Here is an 18,533-nt window from a genome sequence, read left to right as displayed (position 1 = left end):
ATGGTAAGTATTGATTTGCTATCCTGGAGGTGAGGAACTGGACTACCTGTGCAACCTCTGTAGGATCCAGGTGTTGGTTCATGCTGCAAGTAGCTCCTTGAGGTGACTGCTCTTGTGATTTGGTGCTATATAAATAAAATGGAATCGAATTGAAAATAGTGACACATGACACCTGCAAAACTCTTGAAAAAAGCAGTCAGAAAAAACAACCTCCACCATTCTTTTTAAGGGGGTTGTCTTATTGTTGCTGCTCTAGTGGGCCTGTTGTTGATTTCATTAACACCGAAGCAGCTAAAACTGATTAACAACCCCCTCTGCTACTTAACTGACCAGGTCAATATCCCAGAAATGTAACTGATTTGATGCTACACTTGGATTAAAACGTTTTCATGTAATTCTTGGTTAAACAATACTCCTTTCTTCAAGCTTACAAGATGAACTTCCTCACAGAACGATAACTGTAATAGAAAGTGCTGTCAAAATCTTCTGTTACACAATTGGAACATAATTAAATCTTAAATGAAAGTCCAGTTGGGTTTAAATATATACAGTGACAGATTTATTATTTCTTTTTCAAAACCAAGTAAACAAGACTTAAAAGACTAGCCTAACCTCAAGAGTGACATTATTAGTTAATTCTCATGATTGTTTGCAGTCCACTGTAAAATCACTACCAGTGTCTGTATTTAATAAAGATATTTATTCAGGACATAAATGCCTAAAAGGTTTGTCTTTCAAAGAGACACTGATACACAGATACATTTATACATCATACAGCCTGTGATTTTCAGGACTTAAAATGTGTGCCCGTGTGTACAACAAGGAAGTAACAACTGTGGGGATAAAGGGGAAAAAAGACACAAGTTATACTGTAAGTACAGTGGGAGAAATATTTATTTGATCCCTTGCTGAATCTGTAAGTTGGCTCACCTACAAAGAAATGAACACTTTTTAATTTTTATCTGCTTTTTTCTAAAAACATAAAAGTTACAAATTTATTTGCATGTCATTTAGTAAAACAATTCATCCCCTACAAACCAGCCAGAATTCTGGTTCACAGATTGACTGTATGTCCATGTGACACATCAGTCAACTACAGATACTCCTGATGTCCTTAGAATCAGTTTCCTCCAATTCCCACCTTTCCACCACCACGGGGCAAGACCAAAGAGCTGTCAAAGGACGTCAGGGACAAGGCAGTTGATACCACAGTCACCACTAAATAACTGAAATCTTGCCACACCCTCAAGGTCCCTCTGCTCAAGAAGGCTCATGTACACACTAGAGATGGCACGATATCACTTTTTTATGTCCGATACCGATATCATAAATTTGGATATCTGCCAATACCGATATGAAACCAATATGAATCCGATATAGTGTTTTTGAATCAATAAAACTGTTTTTTTTAAAAAAATATTGCTGCATTTTGTATAAGTTCATACTCAAGTTTAAATAAACAACAACACTAAAGCTATTCTGTTATACCTGTATGTAAAAAATGCACTGCACCCAAAATATTTCATAGTTCAGCAACACTGATCAATCTAATAAACTTAAACCTACTCAATCCTTCCTATTCTGGTATTTTAAAGAGTACTTAGCAGAAATATTAAGCAACCCAACTAATAGGGTTGCAAACTCCCAGCAAAAAAAAAAAAAAGGGAACCACCCCCCTACCCTCCACCTCATGATGCTTTATCGACATAATCAACTTTAATTTGATGCGGTGTGAAAAAAATGCACAGAAATAAATTACTTTTCAAGAAATATTAAATAGATTCAACATCTTTCTTCAACAGAATTGCAGACTGCACAGATGGTACCTTCCCAAAGGAAAAAGTACTATAGCTTACTAGGGTATATTAGACTTAACAGTTACTATACACAGTAATGGACTTCTATATATTTTACATCAGATTAAAACTTTGGGTGTAAGATTCAGATAAGTATTTATTAAAAGCTCGACATTTTAAATGAGAATAAGAAAGAAAAGTATGTCTTTGTGCCCCCTTTTCCCTGTTCATGCCCTATGGGCCCCCTGGCTAAACTTTGCTAGATCCGCCCCTGCACAGTTACCAGCCGTCAGCTAGAAAAAGATCCTGGTGTAGAAATTAATATTAAATACATTCTAACAACAGCTTATCAAGGTTAAACGAGCTGCTGTTGTTCAGCCGCTGGTTTCCTCTTTCTGGTGCAAAGTGGGCCAAAAACAAACAAGAGAGACGGACTCGCGACAGAAAAGCCGATCAGCTGATCATTAAGCAGTTTCATGATTGAAGTAGCAGCAGGAGAGGGAGGGAGAGAGAAGAGCCAGTTGCTCCATATATTGGTTGTTAAGTTTAATGTGGGAATGCTTTACAAACATTCAGAGATGAACTTACACATTTGCTTTACTTCTCTCTGGGATAACTTCATCAGAGATGAAATGCTGGTTTGGTAGCGAGGCTACAAATACACACAGCCACTCTATCAAGTGATGCACACTGCTCCGATGTGCTAAGGTTATGAGCTGAGTTATGCCATGTCGCAAGTTTTGTGAGGAGCTTTTTTTTTGATATCTAATGGATCGATTACATTTTTTATTTCTGGCAGATATCCGATCCAGTAATTTACGTCAGTATCGGACCGATACCGATACGTAATATCGGATCGGTCCATCTCTAGTACAGACTCATCTTAAGTTTGGCAGTAAAAATCTAAATGCTTCAGAGAAGGCTTGGGAGAAAGTGCTGTGGTCAGATGAAACCAAAATCGAGCTCTTTGGCATCAAGTAGACCTGCTGTGTTTGGAGGAAGAGAAATACTGAGCATGACCCAAAGGACATCATCCCCACACCCAAGCACAGAGGTGGATACATTATGCTTTGGGGCTGTGTACCGGGCGAGTTCACCACTTTGCCTTCAACCAAGAAACCGGAAGGATTTAGAAAGTTTCGTTCTCAGTCATATTTTGCTCGGAGATCCAATACTCATGTCACTCAGTAACATGCAAATCCGTTCATAACTTTTATGTGATGTGCTTTTCCTGGATTTTTGGTTGATATTCTGTCTCTCTCTATTAAAATGAAACTGCCATAAACATGAGAGACTGCTCATCTCTATGTAAGCGAGCAAACGTACAAATTCAGCACGGGATCAAATAATTATTTCTGCCACTAAAAAATGAGTACCTTATGAGTATTTTATTTACATACAAGTTTATTTGCAATCAGCACTTTGAGGCAGTGACACAAATTAAACCACTGAAGTTCACTCCATCTAGGTCACGCGATCTGGCGCTTCAGAACATTTACTGGTAGCATGTCAGATGAGAAGGTGTTTTTTTTCTGTTCTGGACATTTTTAGTTGTTTTTCCAGGTCTGCCTGTAGATTAACACTGTGCTCCTTTCTGATGGGGGGGGGGGGGGGGGGGGGGGTTGTTTGCAAACCCGAAGAGATTCTTGCAGAAGCCTGTTCTAGTCCACTTCTAGACTCCTGTAACTTCTGCCTCTGTAAGCTGGCTCCTCACTCCTCAGAAGCTTGCTCCAGATGTCTGCATCAGGTCTGCCTCTCCTCTCCTCCTCTCTGAGTTTCCTCTGTTCTTTGTTGAGTTCTCTCACTATATGATTGGTTTCCTTCTGCCTCCTGTATCTACTGGGGTCATTGACATAGTTTACTTTCTGCTTCTTCAAAACTTTTTGCTGCAGAGCAGTAGATTAATTCCTGCAGTCTCTTCAACTTTATCATGGTGGTGCCTCTGAGTGTTTCTTAGATTTTGTGGAAGTAAAAACACCGACCTCCTCCCACAATGTGATTTGTGGGATTTTGGGTACTTGATTGTCACCCAGAGGCTGGGTTTGGCCTTCTGTGCTGCAAACTGTGGGTTTTTATCTTGGTACCGAAATGACTTAATCTGCCTCATAAAGGGTGTTATTGCACAGTCGCCTCTGCCTCCAAGAAGGGCCTTCTTCAAGTATGCTTTTCAAGCCTGTAGTAAGAGCATATACAGAATATACAGCAAATGTAACAGCAATGGCTTCATTGTTAGGAAAACTGACTCTGCGAACAATATAAATAGAAGAGAAATAAAAAATGACCTCACATCATGGAAAGAAGACATTTGGAAACATTCACTTCTCTGAAAAGTGAAGTCATTGAGGAAGTGCCTTAAACAAACATTGTTTTTAATGACCAGCAGGGGGCAAGTCCTCTGGCTGTAGACGTAAGTATGATTGGTCTGAATTCTATTAGAAGATGATCCCACTTTAAACTCTGTGTAAGAATATTTTTTATAATGAGTTTATGGTCTCAGTGGTTAGTTTGGAATCTCATTTAATCCAGATGTTGTTAATGTTGGAAACCCATTTGGTGTAAAACAGCTGAAAAAATAGGGTATGATTTAGAGTGGGTACTTCCTTATATGATACCACACTGTTTTCACTTTGACCAAAAAGAAGTTGAACTTACATAAAACGTGAGAGGAGCCGCTGTTCTTGCACACGACTATAGAGACACCAGAATTATTAAAGCTTCCCATGTGATATCACATATCACAGATCCACATTAGATCTGGTGACCCAGATCTAATGTGGCATATGACCAGCGGATACGGTGCTGGTGTGAACAAAGACTGAGTTGATATCCAGTCTGAAGGAAAAAGGCAAAATAAGAAATAAAAAAATAAAAATGAAAAATTAGAACTTCAGAAGAAACCAAATATTGTTGTGAAATTATTTCATTTAAAAACTACAGAAAAAAATACCTTTTTATTAAGTTGCAATTCCGCAGCGTTTCAGGTCAATAACACGGGACAAAAACAAAAACAACACTGTTGTATGTCCTGAGGTTATTTACATGTCATGCCTGCACTGACACGACTTAATATTTTCTAACTTAATTAACAAGAAACACGCCTGGGCGTGCACTCTGATGTCAGGGTGCTAAAAAGCTTTTTGCATAATAACGGGGAGCCGAACAGGCTATAGTTTGTGCATTTAATGAGAATATTATTTAAATACCAAACCAAAAAGATTCAAAACTACAATACTACTTTGAAAATCTTTCAGCATATAGAAAACATCAAGGTTTAAGAAGTGAAACTGAGCAGGGTGTAAGTTATTCTTTTCATAATGACAACCCACACAATGTTCCAGACACAGTCCAAGAAAACGTCCCAGAGAGATATAAAAGGAAACGGGGTGTGAGCACAAAAGCTGTGTGGTTCTCTGAGATTTGTCACCCTGACGTTCACACTCAAGCACTTCAGCCTCCAGTGGTTTAGCTTGCCTTCCTCAAATCTACGTACAGTCATGTGAAAAGGAAAGTTTTCAAGGATCCTACAGGTCTATGAAAAACTAAGCACACCCTTACTGCTTCCATAGGAATTAAAGCCCTGCTGATTATATGTACTTTAATTGATCATCAGGAAGCGTGACCACCTCTATAAAAGCAGAAGTTTTGGCAGTTTGTCCCAGCAAATCCCAGCAAATTCACCCAAAGGTCAGACTAGGCGACAGCTGCGTCCCGGACTCTACGGGCCCCAGTTCACATGTCAAATGTTACGTTTTACAACAGTACAATTAGAAAAAGACTGAACCAGTATGACTTGTTTGGAAGGGTTGACAGGAGTAAACATCTCTATCTAAAGGTTTGCAAAGTTGCAGCTGAACAAACCACAAATCTTCTGCAACAATGTCCTTGGATGGACACGGCGGCAGTGTAGGGTTAATAATTTGTGCTTGTTGGTCATAAAGAAGAGTGAGCTATAATTCCTCCACAATGATGCGAGAGACTGACAAATTCACCCAGAACTTGACCCTACTTCAAGTTGTTGCTAAAGGTGCTTCTGCTAGCTATTGAAGCATGAGGTGGACTTGTATTTTTTTACAGGACTGCAGAGAGTCCTGTGAAAACTTTTTCAAAGTGCAGACACAATTATGTGTAAAATTATTCTTCTTTGCTCATTGGAACAAGAAGCAGAAAGACATACTGCACATGCTGAAGTCAGTGTGAATAGTGTACACAAGTAAATAAAGTTAAATGATTTAAAATAAAATAGCTCAATCCTAATGAAATGTTTCAGCTTAAAAAAAATCAGTAAACCTTTTGTCCCTTATTTTTATTGTTGAATCAATATGACTAAATGATTAAAACCACACAGACAATGAAAGGACAATGGGAGAATGTAAAAGAGACGATATGAGAAACATGATCTTTAATGTCAGATTGCAGAATATTGACAATGGATTCCACTTTTCATTTAAAAACCTTGAAAAACCCTCATTTAGCTATTTACAGTTTGCTGGATTCCTTTCTCATTTACACTATAAACAATGTATTAGCGATTTAACATTTTTCAACTGTACATCTTTGTTGCTTACTGCAGTGAATGTTATGCAAGTTATGCTTAATGTAAGCAGATTAACATTTTAAAATTCCTGCTTTTTTGAATAAATACTTTGAATGAATTCAAGCAAAAGTAAACCAAAAGAAAATCCCCCCCAGCTATTTCAGTAGTCCTCTGAAGGCTGAATTTAAGCCTTTGCTGCTTTTCATTAGCACCAGTTTAAATGTCTTAGAAACTGACCGAACATTATCAGTGATGTTTAAAGGACCAAATTGTGTTTTTGAGAACTAATTTCACCTTTCAAACCAACATCAGGTAAAGCACGAGGTCAACGTTTCATGGCGATCTCTCTCTTTTTCTCTCAGCTTGAAGAGAATTTTTCATCACAGGGACGGAGGCGTAACTGGGGTCCAGGCGGATGGCAGTCGGCCAAGTGGCGAGAGGTCATACTGAGCCGTATCATGCACTTCTGTGGCCGTGCTGTTGTCGTACATGGGAGAGCCAGAGGAGGGCACTGTTGCTGAATGAGACAGGGTGGGATAGTGGCTGCTGGACCCTCGAAGAAACTGGGAGCTCAGACAGTTGTTTATCCCCCCATTGTGGGACACCGGAGTGAGTGACGAGTTGCTCACAGACCACAGGCTGGTGTACTGACTGGACAGAGATGGACAGAAAACTTCTCATTCGTCTCTTCTTTGGATGTTTTAAAAGTGCTTCTCATTCAAATGTTCAGACATGGCATCGATAAAGTTTTTTTGTTTTTTTTTAAATGTGTTGTATTTGTTCAATGTGTTTTTTAGTTTAAATACATAAAGATCATTAAGTTTTTGCAAAGTGAAAAAGACAAAATGAAAAGCTAAATTTGAGAGAAATGAAGGAGAGCTATTCAACGTCTCTGATGATGCTACTTTTTGTATGGATTTTGTATCTAACGGTTGTTTGTGAGAACAAACAAACAATCTCAAGTCAGTGCCTCACACTCTTTAAAGCTTCAGTGTTAGAGTCAGTTTAAGTATTTTAACTTCTAATGACGTAATTCTTTTTGTACATGATCTATTTCAAAATGCATAAAAATGGACCTTTGCTACAAATAACTGATTTATAATCTAGTTTAGCTGAAATCTTTGCCTTATATATGTGTTTTTCCTTTCTCGCCAGTATTATTAATGCACTATTTGCATCTTGTATAATTATTTGTATGTTTAAATTATCATTTTGACCAAACGTGAACCAAACTCTTGTTCCTCCTAATGCTTTACTAATACTGGACTAAAAAAGATAATAATTGAGAGAAGATTTGTGATCTTGCACATCCAAGGACTGAATTTTCATTGTCTTTTGTGATTATCCTATCATTTCTGACTAGAGTCAGAAAAATAAGCAAAAGAAAACAGCACAAACCTAGAACTGGTACCAGAGGTGGAGTTATGGGCCATGGGAATCATGCTCGAGTGTGTTGGCATCTGAAGACTGGACCAGTTATCATGGCTTGAAAGCATCGACAGACAGGTTGAAGAGTTGTCTGAGAAACTGGCTGCAACACAAAGACATCTGTGTTCAGTGGTTTTGGATATATCTGTCAAAAGTCAAATTATATATCTTTATTATAAAGTTTATCACCTTTTGTTTTGTCTGTATGTTTCAGGACTAGTCCCCCTGACAGTGACAGGGGTGAATCTCATACATCCTTGTGCAAAGCCACGCTGTTTACAGCTCTTAGGCTCCGCTCGCACAAAAGCCAAAGGAATGCAAAACATTCCCAGCTCAGTAACGTTTGTTTGAGTTTCTTGTTAATAGTTGGGGAAGGAAGTGGTGTGATTCTATAAAAAGGTAACTGGTGGAGAGAGATACTCACTGGGTGAGTTGGTCCGATGGGTATACGGGCTGGAGTAAGGGGCAGAGCGGTGGGTCCTCAGAGTTGAGTAGCGCTCGCAACCATGGGATGGCGAGAGGGAGATTGGACTCCCAAACTGGCTGTGAGGACTGGCTGAAGGGCAGAGAGGAGCTGCCCCTGGAATAAACCAGCTACCCACTGTCTCCATGAGAGGAGAAAATAAAGGAAAAGATTAGCACCACTTGCTTATTACAATGAAAAAAGAAAGAAAAAAGAAGATATACTTACACTGAGAGTAACCAGATTGCTGGTTTTCACTGGCATCTTCTCGTATGTCTTTATTATCAGTCCTGCGAGAATGAAGACTGGTTTATTTCTACTGATTGTGTTGTTTGAGAAAACCCTTTCACACGCTTTAATGCAAAATTTAAACTTCACATGTATCCTTACCTCTCCTTTGCGTCTAGAAAGGCCTTGGCAAAAGGGTTGTACTTTATTTTCAGGGCAGTTATCTAAAATCCAAATATTAAAAAAAATGTATAAATAACGTGGATATGGTTTGTTAAAATTAAACAAACAAACGAGCAAAATCAAAACCCCAAATTAAAAAACCCCGAATAAACTAAATCGTGCGCAAAAGCTGTGCGTAAATTACGCACACATTAAACTTTATTTGTATTCTATTTCTGTTAACCATATTTCTTGCTAAACTCATTTTATTCTAAAACACACACACACACACACACACACACACACACACACACACACACACACACACACACACACACACACACACATCGGTGCATTGCCTACCTCTTCATTTTGGTACGCCGTTACTGCAATAAACTGTGTCTCTGGGAAAGAGTGGCTGGTGATCATCCTCCGTGGGCCTCCAACCCGAACTATATGAATGCGTGGCTCATACTTGTGCAAAGAATTTAACATGATCTGGAAAAACGACAACGCAGATGTAGCTATGTTGTGTCTCTGAAACGCATTTTCATTGTGTATTTCATTTTAAAAACACGGCACGAACTTGCCTTGCACTTACCTGACCTCCTCCGTTGAGCTTATTTGTGAGTTTGACTTTACTAAACGAGACGGGAGCCTTCATCCAGTGCGCGCCGAAGTTTGGGGAGTCTGGGTGGATGTACACACAGCTGGGAGTTTGAGGTTCGGGTTTTCCACCAGGCACCCACTCTCCGTTGACGTATTTCCACCTGTGGTTGTCTGCAGACGCGAAATCCAGCAAAAAGGAATACATGGCGTTCGGGTCCAGTCCAGACACGCTCACTTTCAGCACCGGAAACATGCGCCTTAAAAAAAAAAGTCACACATTTTAAAAAACGGAAGAAACTTAGAACTGTGTTTTACATCAGTCTATCCGTCCATGCGCTCACCTGCCATTCTTTGTAACTATCATTTCATTTGTGAGGTTTTTAAACTTTTGCCACAGCTCGCTCTCATCCAAGGACACTTTCAGCTCCCTCTCCGTGGGGTCACCCTTCTCGCTCCCGGCCTGCAGCTCACTCTCCACCGCACTGAGGAGGTGATCTACCCGGTACTGAACGGCCTTGCTCGGACACTCGCCAGCGCCTGTCGCCATTCTGTCCAGTACCTCCAGGGCTGAAACACGTAGCTTACTGAAGAACCTTAAAGCTGCTCCAGAATCTCTTTCGTCTCCTTGTGCAATTGGAAAAACAGCTTCTGTCCGAGGAAGCTGAACGTCACTCACAGCTCCTGCATATAAAGGCTAAAGAGAAGCTCCAGCTGAGGATGGGTGTTTGGAGGAGAGGTGGTTGGCTCATCTCCTCTTTGATCTTCGCAGACTTGTTGCAGATTGGCTGAAAGCGGCCATATCATTGAGGCCCACAGGATGACAGCGTTTTGAATAAAGCAGTTTGACCTTCTTTATTACATCAACCTGTAAACATTGACACTTTGATCAAAGCCACACCTGCAGAAAGCAAATCGCTGAGCTGGCCTTCACAAGATCCACGCTGCAGTTTGAGTAATTCTTTCACTTTTATTGTAAACTGATGGCAGCCCGATTTTATGAGAATTATTTCTGAGCTACAGCTTGAAACCTTTTCAGTTCTGTGTTGTTGTTGGGTTTTTTTTTCAACATAAACAAATCAACAAAAAAGGAAGGAACAAAGATAAACAAATAAAATGAACAACACAGTGATCCAAACACACAGAAATTCAAATAAAAGTTCACAAATCCACATAAATTAAAAATTTATAACTCCAATTATTTTTGACTGAACTAGTCCAAGTTTCACAACTCTAAATCTCTTATGGAGAGTTTTTTTTTTCTTTGAGGAAATGTAATACACATTTTCTCAAAGAAAAAAGGTCTGAAGTGATGTTTCGTTATAGTCAAAACTTTAGTGTAGATTTTGTTGTGTATGTGTATGTTTTGCTTGTGGGACAATGTCTTACTCATTCACTTTTATGACATTTATTTTTTATTATTATTTATAATGTAGAGTGCATGTGGAAAGTGTTCACAGCACTTCACTTGTTCTACAGTTTGTACAGCCTTATTCAAAACCTTCATATAATAGACCATAATGACAAACAGAAAAAAATTTGACTGAAAATCTTAAAAATGTATTTAAAAAAACATGTAGCATGTAAGTATTCAACACTGTGAATGCTTTCCAAGCTGTACTGTATATAGTGTAATCATCTCAGCCACATCTTGACCTTTAGAGCCCCAGCTCACTTCTATCCAATCAAATTTAATTTAAGTGATGAATGAATGAGAGATCTAGACAAACGCACACAAAGTGCAACAACAACATCCTTGATCATTTTACTAAAACTTAAAAAAGCCGGTGAGCGTAGATGAATGTTTTTATTAAAACAAACTGACACAAAAGTAAAGAATCTTGAATCCTGAAGAAAACAGTTCACTTTGAGAACCTTTACCTTTTGAAAAGTGAATCACTGAAGGCTCCTGTGTCATAGACCCAAGTCTCAAACTCTGCTGGCTGCATAGAAAACACTCACACATGAACATCGGTCTAAATAGTTTTTGTTTTTCATATTTGCTTTCATGCACCTGACACCCTGCTCAGGTGTTGGGGATGCGAGGGTCTGTGAGTCTGAACACTTTCCCGTTGTTTCGATAGGCTGGGCTGGCTCCCCCTCCTGCTTGGAGCCGATGCCTGGAAGGACCTACGGTAGAACAAGAAAGAAAAAACACAGTCACTGATAACTCACTAAATGAAAAAGTGATTTACATCCATTTAGTACAGCAGTGTCACCCTCACAAATAACTACTATATACTGCCGTTGCCATGGTGGCATCCAAGAAATAACAAATAAGATAAAAACAAATGATAAAAGCAGATAGTTTGTGGCACCCACGTGTTAGCTTCCAGTATAGCTCTGTGGTGTTGTGTTGCGGTTGGCTTGTGTTACTAACCAAATCTTGGGCGCCTCATTCCTCCTGCCAGCACAGTGAGTCTGACTCTGTGTCCAGCAGTCTGGACCAGAGTTCACAGCAAGCAGAGAAAAACAAATCCCACTCAGGTTAAAGAGAAGCTGAAAGACTCCTTCAGATTGTGTCGCCTCAATGAATATGAATGTTACTAAAAAACAAAAAAGATCTCACAGACAAAGGTTAAACTTTCCATGTCACTTACCAACTTTTATGTGGAAACCATGTTGGTTAAAGAAAGGGCGTATCTTTGCCTCAGAAGACTGACGTAAATATCTGCTTTCCTGCTCTTCTCAGGGATCTCAGGGATTGTCTGTTTAATAGAAAAGTTGAAGACGCAGCATTAAATTCTAATCAAGTCAATCAGCTCGGTCTGGAAGGTCCTCATAAAGTCAAGCTTCTGGCTGTGAATGTGGTCTCTTTTATCTACAAGTGCAGAGCATTTCATTCAGTTATAACTTCCTTTTCTATTAGTTATTTAGTCATTTAAAAAGAGGAACCCCTTTGTATATTAGCCGAGGTAGAAATGGTTTAAAAGTCAGAGGTGTCATTTCCCACAGTCCTAGTGTCCCATTTGGCGCCTGTCTCTTCTACTCCAACACCCCACCTGGTGCTAACTGTCACACCAGGCCATTTCCTGGTGTGGGTCAGCAGGACTGTGAATTAACATTGATCTCTATTGCGCTTTAGATCCCCTCCCAGACCACCCCCCCCCCCCCCCCCCCCTCAATCCTCAAAGGATGAAATGCAGGTGCAATTCAAGCAAACCTGAGAAAAAAGATTTAAACTTGTATTGTCTCAGCTTTGAATCTCGAGAAAAAAAGAGAAGCGTTTCGCATATTTTAACCTATTTGCTTATCGTATAATAAGCTGTTCACTGGCTTTTTGATTTCATTTTCTCGCCATCATTGGCACAACTCGTGAAAATCAACTGAGAGATGATCAACCTCAATATCTGTTTGAACTGCACTTTTGAATGTTTTTCATTATAGAAATTTCTTCTGCTCAAAAATGACTTCAGGGCTGTACATATATTCTTCATTTTGGTTTGTTGATTAGGTTAGCTGACTTCTGTATTAAGATAGACAGAAGCAATGGAACTTTCCAACTGTGAAAAACACACTATAGAGTCTAATGCTGCCATAAATAGTCATAGTTGTCGTGTCCTCCTCCCCTCACACCCAGCTGATTGTGGCAGATGGCCGCCCCTCCCTGAGCCTGAGTTTTCTTCCTGTTAAAAGAGAGTTTTTCCTTCCCACTGTTGCCAAACCACTTACTCACTAGGGGTCATATAATTGTTGGGGTTTTCTCAGTCTTCTTTGTAGGTTCTTCCACCTTATAATATAAAGTGTTTTGAGGGAACTGTTGTTATTAATTAGCACTTTGAAATGAACTGAATATAAGCTTTGTATGCTTTATGTAGACACGTGTGATAAGGATGAAATGTATTCAGATAAAAAAATAAAAAATAAAACATAAAGTACCTAATGATTATCATGGAGAGGGAGGTTTTTGGAGAGTAAATTAATTGTTTTAGTCAATATGTAAAACACATTTATACACCAGTACTTCCAGTGCAGGGCTTCAGTTAAAGCACTGACAGCCTGTGGATGTCTATAGGGTGGGGAGTTTTCTCCAGAGCTAGTGGATCTAAGATTTCAGCACTGAGGCGACCTTAACGCTCCCACATGCCTCCTGGCTTTGACCAGTCACTGTTTGCCTTCTCTTGCTTTCCCTCCAGTCAGGCTCATCCTCTGTTTGCTTAGGCCCACTTTGACACAGAGGTGAGAGAAAAAATGAATCCTGCATGCTTGTCCATATATGCTCATCTCAGCACTTGAGCATAACCTCTTCTCTGGTTTTCTCACTTTTTTGAGTCTCTTCACCATCCTCCGCCACCGTTCCCTTACATTACTGTAAATATTTTAAATAATGCTCTCTATCCTTAATAATAACTGTTAGGATACTATTTATAAAGTTTTCTAAATTTAATATTGGATCAGGAAACTTCAACAAGTCTATGGGTAAATGTGGCTTTTCCTTGGCACATTTCTTTCTAATTTTAAAGGAAACAGTTGCATTTTGGGAAATAACACTTTTTTCAATTTTATCAAGTACTTGAGGTCAGGCCATAAAATATATAGCTGGTAGGTAGTTTCAGCCGCTCCCTTATTTTCCAAGGAGTCACCACAGCAGATCTGCTTGTTTGATGTGGCACAGATGATACACTGCACATCCATCCTGATGTAACCCTCCCAATAATCCGGGCTGGAGATGGACACTCGGCTTGTCCCCCCCAATCGCTGGGTTTGTGTCTCGTCACAGTCTAAAGCCAGAAAGCTTTTGCTTTTTGTGTTAACCACCACACCACAGAGCCACCGCATTTAGCATGAAGCAATGGCAAGGAAATGTGATGAAGACTAAAAACTTCTCCCTGACAAATGCTTTTAAATTGATGTTCATATACGCATATGAACATTTTTATAACCAACAGAGTGATTCAGGAATCTTTCCGCTTCTATCGAGTTGTTTCGGCCTGTCTGTTTGAAGTAACTGTTAGACGCACACAGAGCTGCCTCTTATCTTCTTCTCTGTTTTGTCCTTATTCCAGCATGTAAGTATAACCGCATGACAATGTCCGAAATAGACTAAAATTCAATTTAATTCCAGAGGAATTATATATTAAAGTGCTTTCATCTGTGCAAAAGAAAAGTGTAAAAATTATGAATTGTAGTTTTTCCATCATGCTCAGTTTGCCAGACAGCCCCAAATAAGACTAAAAATGCACATTTAGACCTTTTCTGGTATAGAAACAGCGTTTACGCTATAGTTTGGGACAGGCTGATGTATAGCACATATGCTAATCAGCTGATTGCTCTCAGTAGAGTTATATTTGTTGTTGAGTGCTAAAGTGCTAAAAGTCTTCTTACTGAAGTTTTTGCAAACATTTTTCAAAATGCACTGTAAACTATCTTACTTGATAAACCTGTGATGTTATTTATAATTATTGGAGGAAAGACAAATGCATGTAGCATGTTATACTGGGTGTATGTTGTCAGTGTGGGCCTATGCATGTGTGCCTGACGATGCAGTCAGGGATCATTGCCACAGGTGTGTTTACCTCTCATTGTCCTTTTTAAGTGGAATTACTGCCCCTGTGGTTTTCACACTAACCTTGAGAAACATTTACTTCGTTTTGTCCTTCCCCCGGCTGCTGTCGAAGATCAGCTTCTCTGAACTCTTCTTTGATCTGGACTTATTAACCGGCACACACAGACATCGAAAGAGAGAGAGTCAGTTTTACATTTGAGCTGGAGAGCCAATAAGCCAGCGAAAGGAAATCACACAATTTCCAAACAAGTTGGGAAACTGCTGAATGCAAATAAAAAAAGAACACAGTGATTTGTAAACCATTCAAACCCCAAATGTAATAGAAATCATTAGAAAGACAACAAATGTTTAGAATAGGAATATTATTGATATTCTTATTTGCATTAAAAAATCAGGGTTGAACTTTAATCAAAAAAGAAAAACTACGATTTCTTGTGACCTGCACACAAAGTGTTGTGTACAGGGCCGCCTCCACAATTTTCCCATTGGGTTGGCCATACGGGGGCCACTAAAAATATCGGCGTGGAACACGCCAACATAGAACAGTCTTGCTGGGGGGCACTGGGATGGCCAGTGCCCTCCCCCTTGGTGGAGCCCCTTGTTGTGTAATATATTCCTAATGGAGTGCTACTTCTCAAGCATAGCCATAATGTGGTGCCGCTCACACCCGATAACACTGCACACTCGGGTGACAACACACTTTGGAAGCTGGGTGCAAACTGTGTGCGGGGAGGACTCCTGAGCAAGGCAGCGTTTACTCACAGAACAGTGCAGCAGGTAACAGATCTATACAAACCCTATGAGCTTTAGAGGATGAAGACTGGAGAAGGACAGTGTGGACTTGTGGACTTACATGTATTAAAAAAATAGTATTACTCAATGACACTGTAAGCATGAATATAAAAAACTCTGAAAAATTACACATGTGTTGCAGCAGGATGCTGCAAGTTAAGAGCTAACTTTTCCACTTCCATCCTATGTGTATTTTCCACTCACTGAGGTGAGTTTGTAGTAACAGACATGGCATTTTTTGGTCAAACTAATTTTGTAGACCTGTAATGCACACTTGTGAAATTCAACATGTTGAAGTGACTATGACCAGATGGCCACAAAGATAGAAAATTACTGCATGAACTGTCCAATAAATCATAGCAGCTAATAATAAACACATAAATAGCCACAAAGTACGACAGATTGGACGAAGTGGCTCATTACGTAAAAACATAACCAAGGATTGGCTTCAGCTCTAATTGCTTTTAATTTGGAGTTTTCTCGTGGATGTGGGGAATGTGCATATGGCAGAGCTGTGCAGCAGGGGCAGGAGGAGCTGCTGTCTCATTGTGTTTGTGTGTTGTGCGATGAGATTTCACACTGATGGAGAACTTGCCAGTTCGGCCCTTCATTTGCTTTCTTACCAAGCTCCTAATGTCCTCAAAGCCAGTGTGCTGCTTGAGGGTGACAGCCTCGTACTAACATCGTACATGCTCCAACTAAACACAGTTCATAGATAATTAACAACAAGAGTGAAACCAGCTGACACCGTTCTGTCAGATATTCACAACGTGCAAACAGCAAGTGCACCAAAGGTGAGAAAAGTGGGTAAAAGAACTGAAATCTGGCTTAAGATTAAAAATAAAATCAATAAATGGCTCTTTAAATCGTAGTTTTTATTTCCAGGTATTGTGAGTTAGAGAGAGAATGGCAGAAAAGTCCGAATCCATAAGAGTTTTCTTATGTAAAACATGAATGTTTTTCAATGTAATGAGGCCCAAGAATATGTCGGTGTAGATGAAGGACGCCGTTAGTATGCTGAAACACCAAAATAAACCTATCAAAGACACAGTAAAAACTTTAGGACGGACGAAAATCAATGATATGGTTCATTGTTAAAAAAAATGAAATGCACTGGCCAGCTCAGCAACACCAAAAGTCTGAAAGACCAAACACCACAGCTAAAGTGCAACGATGACAGAATTATTCCATGATTAAGAAAAACAACTTCACAATATCTAACCAAGTGAAAACCATCTAACCAGTGGAAATGCTGAGCGTCTACAACAAGGTGTAAAAACATTCCCTCCTAAATGTTTCTTAGTCTATCCTATTAATGTTGAGCATCTGAAAAAAAGGGGAGGCTGTGTATACAAACTGTGATTCCTAAAAGGCACATGCACATCATGCAAGCTAAAATCCACACTTCAGTCACACCTTGATTGTTTGATTTAAAATCCACTGTCGTTGTGTACAGAGGAAAAACTACAAAAATTGTGTTTTTGCCTGACAAGCTGTGAATCCAACAGTATACACTTAATGGGTATTCCCTGAAGTGTAACATAAAATCTCTGGTAAAGTTTCTTAAAACTACAGCACATGTTGTTACATCATATGAGTGAGTGTGCTTGCATAACTAATAATGAGTGGAACCACAACTCGTGCAACTCACAGTCTCGCTGCCTCTTGCATTACCCCTGCCATTTCTGTTAAACGGAGTTTTATTTGCCTGAAGACCCATAAAGCTTTAAAGCAAAAGAAACTCTCCAAACACTCCGACATCTGCTTGCAGTGCTGGCATGAAGCGACACCGCTGGCCCAATTGCTGCGTCTTTTTTGCAGTGGACATAATTACAACATTTCTCTCTTGGATGATGTTTGCAAGAGTCCGAGGCGCTGCCAGGGCAGTTGAGTTTCCACAGCAGAGGGTTCAGATTGTGTTTGGTCATCTCACTTCTGTGTGAGTAATCAGCTCTCTCCTACAGGCGGGTCCATGCTAAACAAGACACTGACTATTTGTTCTTGATTGCAGTGCAAACAAAGGCCCAGGGGGCTCTCTGCAGCTGAGTAGCATCTCCCTCCACCACAGCAGCGAGTAGATGTCGGAAAGTTAAAACTCCAGTCATACTGCCGGTCCTGAGATTTTGGGAATCTACTGTAAGCCTATAGGAATAATAGACAAACATTTGATGCTACATTCAAAAAATATTTATGCTCAAAATGCTAACTTTAAATAATTTGTTTGCATATACATATTCCATGTAATTTTGTTACATAAGCACAATGTCAAAAAATTACATTTAATGGAATTTGATTAAGTGAAACTGACTTGATTCAAGGATTCAAAAGCATAAAGCCCACTTTGGTCTTACGTGCGCCACATCAGTGAAACACCCTTTTCTGTCAGTGAAAAGAAGTGAGTGAGTGTCCCTTGTTTTAGCGGCCGGGAAACAGAGCGCAGAAAACAAATGAGAAGTAAACAAGCAGCCACAGGAAGCCATTAACAGTAGCCGGGACCAATTAGGCCCCAGCAGGTGTTCTGGCCTTTGCTGCCTCACCTCCATGTCTTACAGAGCCCCGATATTCTGAGGAAACAAAGGGTAGTTTTATTTGCTCAGCAATTTGAAGCAAAAGATTCCTCCAAAGGGCCTCTGAAGTAATTTATTGCATTCTCTTTTGTCTCCTCCTGCTACTTAAGCGGAAGTCATTACAGAGGACACTTAGATCCCCTTCAAGAAGCCTGACTTTTACAGGATAGGAAGATAAGACAGGATCTCTCTACCATTAGACCCCCTCTATCCAGGCACCCTGTGAAGAGTATAGCTCTCTTTACACCCAGTCAGAAGACACATGTGGAAGTCAAAATCAAAGTCACTCACAGTACAACTGCAGACAGACATTTTCAAGACTACATAAGCTGCAATATAAATAAAGGAAAACAATAATGAATATTCACATCAATATTATAAACCAAGAAACACGTATACCTAATTATGAAATGCTAAAAAAAATTTATTTTCCAAACTTTTTAATTTTCCA

General features: G+C 39.6%; 1 protein-coding gene and 1 long non-coding RNA gene across 3 annotated transcripts; both read right to left on the bottom strand.

The window, feature by feature from the left end:
• Positions 1-6,482: 6,482 nt before the first annotated feature.
• Positions 6,483-9,767, bottom strand: tbxtb (T-box transcription factor Tb). 2 transcript variants are annotated; one of them, XM_086258133.1, is made up of 8 exons: positions 9,562-9,767; positions 9,213-9,477; positions 8,975-9,109; positions 8,612-8,673; positions 8,450-8,526; positions 8,183-8,359; positions 7,729-7,861; positions 6,483-6,981 (listed from the first exon to the last, which is right to left on the bottom strand). In XM_086258133.1, the coding sequence occupies exons 1-8, from the start codon at positions 9,765-9,767 to the stop codon at positions 6,711-6,713; spliced, it is 1,326 nt and encodes a 441-aa protein (XP_086114259.1). In that variant the 3' UTR covers positions 6,483-6,710. The 2 variants fall into 2 exon arrangements, with proteins under 2 accessions (XP_086114259.1, XP_086114260.1); XM_086258134.1 differs by having other exon boundaries at positions 7,729-7,857; positions 8,179-8,359; positions 8,450-8,511.
• A 1,275-nt stretch (positions 9,768-11,042) lies between these two features.
• Positions 11,043-14,820, bottom strand: LOC147316387 (uncharacterized). The gene is made up of 4 exons (XR_015124333.1): positions 14,787-14,820; positions 11,818-11,925; positions 11,598-11,658; positions 11,043-11,347 (listed from the first exon to the last, which is right to left on the bottom strand). It is a non-coding gene; the product is annotated as an uncharacterized LOC147316387 (long non-coding RNA).
• Positions 14,821-18,533: the final 3,713 nt, after the last annotated feature.

Source organism: Aulonocara sp. 'chitande type north' Nkhata Bay, linkage group LG13 (assembly GCF_057382095.1).
Source record: "Aulonocara sp. 'chitande type north' Nkhata Bay isolate Kocher_YH1m ecotype deep benthic linkage group LG13, A_spYH_male_GT1.1, whole genome shotgun sequence".
In the NCBI taxonomy this organism is placed as follows: domain Eukaryota; kingdom Metazoa; phylum Chordata; class Actinopteri; order Cichliformes; family Cichlidae; genus Aulonocara; species Aulonocara sp. 'chitande type north' Nkhata Bay.
The sequence above is the reverse complement of the archived record's forward strand: the minus strand, read 5'-3'. Positions and strand labels throughout refer to the sequence as shown.